The sequence below is a fragment of the Corvus brachyrhynchos genome, unplaced genomic scaffold, assembly GCF_000691975.1.
Source record: "Corvus brachyrhynchos isolate BGI_N302 unplaced genomic scaffold, ASM69197v1 scaffold14, whole genome shotgun sequence".
NCBI lineage: Eukaryota > Metazoa > Chordata > Aves > Passeriformes > Corvidae > Corvus > Corvus brachyrhynchos.
The window spans coordinates 16,415,373-16,423,205 of NW_008239110.1; the positions used below are offsets into that span (position 1 = coordinate 16,415,373).

Below are 7,833 nucleotides of genomic sequence, written 5' to 3' on the forward strand. Positions count from 1 at the left end.
GGTGGCTTCTTAGAGGAGACAGCATGGGCCCAGAAATTGTATAGCAGCACTCCTGCAGTTATGTCACAAGAGTGCACCATCTCAGAAGTCTCTGCACTTCTTCAGTTGGTGCCTTTATTTTTCCCATTCTGTTCTCATTGTAGCTCCTTCAACCACAGTTAACCTGTGTTCCACTGCTACTGGTTTTAGTTTCTCAGGGTTTACCCTACCTTTCCTGCCCCATCATGTCGACAGATAACTGAGAGTTCACTGTACAGCAAAGGAATGATCCTAACCCCATTAGGATCTGCTCTCCAGATGTCATATAAAGGGATAACTTTTGCTCTGCTTTATTTTTTTCTGTCTCCCATGAAGCCTGTGAGTGTTCACGTTTTGGCAATAACTGCGATCCCGTCAGTGGCCGCTGTATCTGCCCTCCCAATACTGTTGGAGAGATGTGTGACAAATGTGCACCAAATCACTGGGGCCATAACATTGTCAGTGGCTGCAAGGTGAGTGAATTTTTTATTTTCTCTATGTGCATTACCTCTTTCACAGTAAGTTTATAGCTGGAGCACAGTTTTTGGTTTATAAGTCATGTTTTGTCTCTATATTGCAAGTTTTGGTGTGAGACTGTGGTGTAAATGTTGGCAATCTGTTACTGCACTACAGATCCTCTGTCTCAGGTATGCAGTCTGTAACACAAAACACCCTGTTGATTCTGCTGTGACACAGTCAGTGTCCTGCTTGGGCCGTATTTTATTTTATTTTATTACAGCTGTGTTTAATGCGAATGAGGAGATTACCACAGTGTAGAACGATGTATGTAGATGTATATTTACAGGTAATCAGCAGTGCCTTTGGGAGACAAATTTACTTTGGCCTTAATGGTGACACCACTGGGAATTTGTACTCAAAGTTTGCTTGAGGAAGGCTTCAATTTGTGCATAAAAGACAGCAAGGAGAAAAGAAAAGAAACATCCACCTTAGTTGTAAATTGTACTTTATTCCCATGTTCAAAGAGGAAATAAACTTTATCATTAGCCTTCAAATCCTTCATATTCCAATATTTGACACAGAGTTAAAATATCTGAAGAGAAGGGAGAAGAAATAGGAAAACAATGATACAATGTCAAGGAGGCCATGAAAGCTGTTGTTAATGCCCTGGAGTTGAGGGGCACAGTATTTGGTTGAGGTCAAAAACTGGTGGCAGTGGACATTGTGCAAAGTTCAAATGCCTTCTTCCTCCCTGCTGTGCTCATTGATGATAAGGGATTTATAGTACTGCTACAATTACTTCAGAAAACTGTATCTTTTTGGAATATAGTCAAACACCATTAATACTTGTTCTTTAAAGACTGTTAGTCAGGTAGCTCAGGCTGCAAAGAAATTGACAAGAATGATTTCTTTTTTGTATGTATGAAAAACTCCCGTGAAACCTCTGCGGTGCTGCTGTGATATAGACTCTGGGCTTCTGAAACCAGCCTAATGAGGTTGAAGACCTCTGTTTGAGCTCTGGAGTATATTCTCTGATTGTCTTTTATGTGAGCACATTAGTATGACAGTTCCATGGCACCATCTAAATTAATGATGATCTATCAGCCCACATCTCTTTCAGTATGTTGCAGCTAATTTCTGCAAAGTGAGATGTGAATCTCCTGCTTGCAGTCTTTGTAGAAGATTTCCGAGGCTGTTTTAAGTCTGGGAGAGAGAGCATTGCAGAAAACTGCATAAACCAAACAGAGAATCTGATTGTAATTTAGGTTTTGATATTGCACACCAAGCTATTTCAGAGAATGGTGAACAATTTTCTGTCTAAGCTTTGTGTTCAAATGTATCTTGTAGTATAAAGTTCTTTCTGTCAGAAGGTTTTATTTTTTAGGTTAGGAAGTCGTCTTGCAGACTAATATTTAATGAGTGGTTAAATTGTTTCTCTGGCATTCAGTAAAGATTGCATCTGTATATTTCCTGTATATATTCACTTTCTTTATAAATGGTGTTTTCAGATCAGAGGAAAGGTCCTCTAAGTAGTCATGTAATAAACAGTTTTGCTTAGAAACTGAATCCACGTTTTCTTCCTCTCTTTTTCAGCTTTGTGTCTGTAATTCTAGCAAGTCTATCCATGTCAGTTACTGTGGTAACTTGTGCTGCTGGCACTGAGTTTGCTTCTGTAAGCTGAGCTTCTCCATATGATATTCTGGTCACACCAGTGATTACAGCCAGTGTCCTGTATTAACTGTGCAGTGCTGCCACAGTAATAGCACTGAGGGATTCTTCTGTTCTTTGGAAGTCTGCAGTTTTCCCTGCTACTTACTTCTGTGTTGAATATCTAGACACCCTGGCAAATCACCTATTTCTATCCTTACTTGCCTGTGCAAGTCTTACTCTGTGAGCAAGTTTTCTTCCAAATATATCACGACTAAATCTCTAGCCCTTACTGTGTAAATTACTGTCGTCTAGGAGTCTTGTTTGTACAAAGAGTATAGTTACCTGTCTGATAGATGAGTAATAGACATTGAACTAGATTCCTCTGGAACCACTGAACTAATTGCTCCTGAGCAATTCAAATTTTAGGAAAGTGTTCTGTACATGAGAATTTACATACAAAATACTTTTTAGAGAGTGCTTGTAGTTTCTGAGTTACTTTTGTCCACAAAGTATTCCAAGGTCCTTGACCCATTTGGGTTTATTTCTTTTCAATGTCTGATTTATCAGTGATAAGTAATATCCATTGAAAAAAATCCCACCAGTGTTGTAAATGTATTTAGTGCTAATGCTTGACCCTTGTTGAATAAAAATAAATTGCTGGCCTTATAATTTAGATATGTTATTTTTAGACTGTGTAAATTCACTGCTGTATTTTATTTACAGATACTTGAAAGAGGTGAATTGCTTTTCGGTTGGGTTTTGGTTTGGTTTTTTTTTTTCAGAAGCACAGTTGTAATTGTCTCCTTGTTTCTCTCCTTTTCAGCCCTGTGAGTGCAGCCTCATTGGAGCCCTAAGTTCTCAGTGTGACTTAAATACAGGCTGTTGCTTCTGCCGCCCTGAATTCTCTGGGGAAAAATGCACTGAGTGCAGGTTTGGCTACTGGAATTATCCACACTGTGTTGCTTGTCAGTGCTTCCTGACTGGGACGGATCCACAGAGCTGTGATACAGAGGGGAAGTGCTCATGCATTGATCATTCTGGCCAATGCAGCTGCAAGGTAGGACAATGAAGGTTGTAAACTGATCTTATAACTGCTGAGAAGTTTATTTCAGATTTCATTGACACTTGCACTTACTTGTTCAAACAATATATGCAGAACAATCTGCTTGGTTTTCATAGTGCATTTGTGAACTGATGTGGGAGGAGTCCAACATGAAGAAAGACTCAAGTGCTTATCAGTTGCTTTTTCACATACTGACACTTGCCAGGATAGCATCCTCTTAGGCTTTTTTTCCCACTTTTTATTTCTTTCTGTTCTTACAGAACTGTTGCCAGTTCATCCCCATAATACAATTCTTGTTCAGATATTGGGCACAATAAAAGCCAACTCATCAGTAATCACAGTATGCCACAGTACTAATTCAAAGCACATTGACTTAGAGGGAGTCAATAGTCATAATTTCATGACTAGAATTCACTGCAGTAGTATCTGTTCTGAGTAGACTGCATCCAATTCAGGATCACTAAAGCAAAGACTTTTGGCATCATCATCCGCAGAATTCTTATTTGGAATTGTGCTTGGAAGTACAGCATACTTAGGCTGTTTGAGAGTTGGCTGGATTGTTGGGCTTACAGGGCAGTAATCAGTGGTTTGATATGCAGTTGGTAGTCAGCAAGCAGAGTATCCCAGAGCCAATACCTTCATCAGCGACACAGATGACAGAATTCATGATCAGCACATTTGAAAATACTGTTGACATGGAGGAGGTAAAGGTCAACATGCTGAACAGTAGAATTACAGTCTAGAGGGTTCTTGAAAAGCCTGATGACTGAGAAAATAGAAAGGTCATTAATTGGAGTGTCATGGCCTGAAGAATCAGTACATTTTGGGAGGAAAAATCCTGATTGGCAATCCTGCTGGAAAGCACAAGATTAACCAGCCGTATACTCTCGTGGTAGATAAGGCAAACTGCCCACTGAGCTGGATGCAGTGAGCACAGTGGCCAATGCAGCTGCAAGGTAGGACATCACAAAGAGCGTGGCGAGCAGGGGAAAGGCCTTATCTACTCAGTGCTCTCCTCTTACTATAGTCGGTGCTGGTAAGACTGCACTCGAAAATGGTGTCCAGTTTTAGAACCTGATTTGAAAGTGTTGTTGAGAAATTGGAGAGGATCTGGAGAAGAGTCTCACAGCAGATGATCTGTGGGGATGTACTGAGAGGGCTGGACTTTCTCTTAGTCCGAAAAAAGAGGCTAATAAGAGGAAATATAATTACAACTTATATAGCCACTTCAAAGAATAATTGATGGAATCGTCCTTTCTAATAGCAGTCAGAAGATGTAACAAGGGACAACAGCTGCAAGTGGAAGCTTTGGAATTTTGGGTTGGACATCAGAAAAAAAAGTCAGAGTTATGCAGCACCAGTACACTTTATCCAGAACATGTGAAATCTCCATTCTAGGGGATTTTCAAGAACTGGCTAGAAAGAGGCATGGGTAAGCTGATCTAGTATTCATAATAGTCTTGCTTCTAGGAGGGGGTTTTTAGAAGTGACCTCTAGAGGTTCTCTCTGTGATTTAGATTCATTCTTCTTCTTTAGGTCTGTATTGACACAAAGAGCTAGTAAAATGGAAGGATGAATTTAAATTATTGAATTGCCTGGTAATTATTTTGTTAAATGGGCATCAGTCACTTAATTCTGAGTTTCAAGACTCAGAACTGTAGAACAAATTAGGTTAGAAGTGAATTATGGAGGTTGTGGAGTCCAGTGCCTTGTGTGACAGACATTCCTGAGGCAGTACTTCCAAGGATGGAGAGAGATTTCACAACCTCTTTGTGCAAACTGCTTGACCACCCTCCCATTTTTCTGGTATATTTGAACAGAAAACATCATGTTCCATTTCACAAATACTGGTTCATTTGAGGATGACACCATAAGAAAACTGAAGTGAGTTGAACACATGGACTGTCTGAATAAAACTCAGTGCTGTTTGCCCTGTGTCAGCCTCTGAAATGCAGAAATTGAAGTATCTCAATTTTTTCAGCCTCTCTTGATACATGATAAGCAGCAGCCCCTCTAACCATCTTGGTGCTCAATTTCTGGATTAGGTCCAGCATGTCACAGAGTCACAGAATGGGTCGGGTTGGAAGGACCACTGGAGGTCATCCACTCCCACCTCACTGCTCAAGCAGGGTCCCCTCAAGCACATGAATCAGGATTTTGTCCGGACTGCTATCTCCAGAAAAGGAGACTCCACAACTTCTCTGGGTTGTCGCCTTTCTTGTAGCTCTTGTAAGCATGAAGTAGAAAGAGTTGAGATTGATTGCATTTTAAAATAAAAGTGTTTCTTTGTTGATTGTTTTAAGGCTAATAATACAGTTGCTTCTATGTTTCTCTGAGCACAAATGGACAGTATATATTTAGCTGATGATTAATGATGAGGAAGTGCAATTGACATGAAACAAAATTCAAAGCAAGTAAAAATCACTGTTTATGAGGGAAAATGGACAAATAATACTGAATTAAGTAAGCATTTTTTTCCCCCAGAATTTTAATCTAAGGTTAAATTTAAATCTAGGGTTGGTTAATCTTTTGTGTAACTTTTTTGGAAGAGTTATACATTAAAGAAACTAGATTTTCATAAAATGGTAATTGTTCCCATTTAAACGTGGTATTACAGCTGCAGAAATGAGCTTTCAAAGGCTCAGGAGCCTCATTGTCAGCCCTGACAAAAAGCAGCAAAATCTAAGCTAAATACAGTGTAGGCACAATTGTTGATAGAGTTACATGTGGAAATGAGGGTTAAAACTGGTAAGTCCTCAGGGATAATGTTGATTTCATGTACAAGCTTTGGAAAGTTTAATTTTTTTTAGATTGACTTCCTCAGACTTGTCTCAAGAGAACAAAAAAGGTGTGTGGGGAGAAAAAACCAAGCAGTGCTTTCATATTGGTGATTTTTTTTCTTTTTAATACCTTGGTTTCAGTATGAAAATGGCTTTAAAAGGCTCTGCATAAATTATTGTGTATCTGCCCTATCTGGAATAGCTTTTTATTTGGACTAATTGAAAAATGAAAATAAAAGCATTGACATTACAACAGTGAAACATTTCAGCCTTGTTAATACTGTTCAATGATGTGGAAAACAATCATGAAGAGGGGAAAGCTTTTCTCTACAGAATTTCCATTAAAATACATTTCTCGGCAAGAGCATTTAGTGCTGTACCTTAAGTATCTGAACATGTCAATGCTAATTCCTATTAAAAAGAAGGCTTGATTAACATGGGCAATTTCAGAACAACTTATTTTTCTTATCTTATCAATCAGTTATTGAGCATGTCATGCCCAAAGTGCCATTTAATTTTTCTGTGCTTACAACTTTCAGCATGAAGTCAGCATCTATTGCTCAGAGGTACTCAGTGGATACAAATGCAAATGCCTTAATTACATTAATTACATATGTTTGCATACACACGTGATAAGAAGCTGGAGAGTTCCTTGAATATTTCCTAACACTTATTATTATTTCTCTCTGCACCCTGTTATTATCATTACAGTATGATTTTCTTTTTCTACTGCTATCTTGAAATAAAACTTGATTTTTTTTTTTGCCTTTTAAAAATATTCTCTCTCTTCCAGGTTAATGTGGAAGGTGTCCACTGTGACAGGTGCAAGTCTGGTACATTTGGTCTCTCTGCCAGAAACCCACTTGGCTGCAGCAGTTGCTACTGCTTTGGCCTGACAACCCAGTGCAGCGAGGCAAGGGGGCTGATGCGCATGTGGGTGAGTAGGAAACTGCTGAGCCATGTAATGCGATAATGTTGTTTCCTGCTGGCTGATCTTTTAGCCAGGCACTGAGAGGTGGCTAGAAAGCGGCCAAACATTTAAGCAATTACTTTCCTCTTTATGCTTTGAGGAGTGGTGAGAGCGATATGTTCCATTAGACAATCAGGGTCAAGACATTAAAAGGAAATAAGTAGATAAGAAAATGAGTGGTAGGATAGCTGACATCCAGCCAAAGTAAAGCTATTAAACCCCAAGAAAGGGCAAGCTAGTCATGTGGGGAAATTATGCGGTCCAATGCATTGCAACATAATCCCTGGTACATGACATATGGTTTACCCAGGTGTAGTCAAGGGTCACAGATGCTTGTTGTCCAGCATAAATTTCCCATAGTTCAGTTAATCTGTTTATTTTCTTTGTTGATTTTTCTGTTTTGGTGGGGTTTTCTTTTATTTTTAAAAAAGAGCTTATCAAAGCTATATTTAAATTCAAGCACAGAAAGGTGCAATCCATCAGAGCAAACAAAGAGCTCTCCATCTATCTGTTTGTGGAAGAGAGCCTTGAGACCTATGCTGGACTTATAAATAAGGTAGACTGGATGTCTCCATTTATCTGTACAGCAAGCACAAAACACGCATTGAGACTGCTGCCATGCTCCTCAGTTGCATTCTGGAGGAGAGATTTCTAATGGAAAATGATTAGTTCTGTCCCTATGTATGGTCAGTCATCTCTCTGCTTGAAAGAATGCCAACCATAGAGGGAATGTCTGCCTAATGCAAATCAGCCAAAGCCCCAGACTAGTCATGTACAAGCATCAGTTAGATAAGGATACTTTAGGCTGAAATCAAGTTAATCTCTCTTGCTTAATATAATATGGATAGCACTTATTCTCCCCTTCATTGTTCAATCCCGTACTACCTCTTTCC

At 39.2% G+C, this 7,833-nt stretch overlaps 1 protein-coding gene across 3 annotated transcripts in view; it reads left to right on the top strand.

The window, feature by feature from the left end:
* Window positions 1–7,833, top strand: part of LAMA2 (laminin subunit alpha 2) — a 263,456-nt gene that overhangs the window by 145,129 nt on the left and 110,494 nt on the right. For all 3 annotated transcript variants that reach the window (XM_017739565.1, XM_017739567.1, XM_017739566.1), the window contains exons 21-23: window positions 355–491; window positions 2,951–3,184; window positions 6,764–6,907. In XM_017739565.1, coding sequence (XP_017595054.1) covers window positions 355–491; window positions 2,951–3,184; window positions 6,764–6,907 — 515 coding nt within the window. The remainder of the gene's footprint in view (window positions 1–354; window positions 492–2,950; window positions 3,185–6,763; window positions 6,908–7,833) is intronic.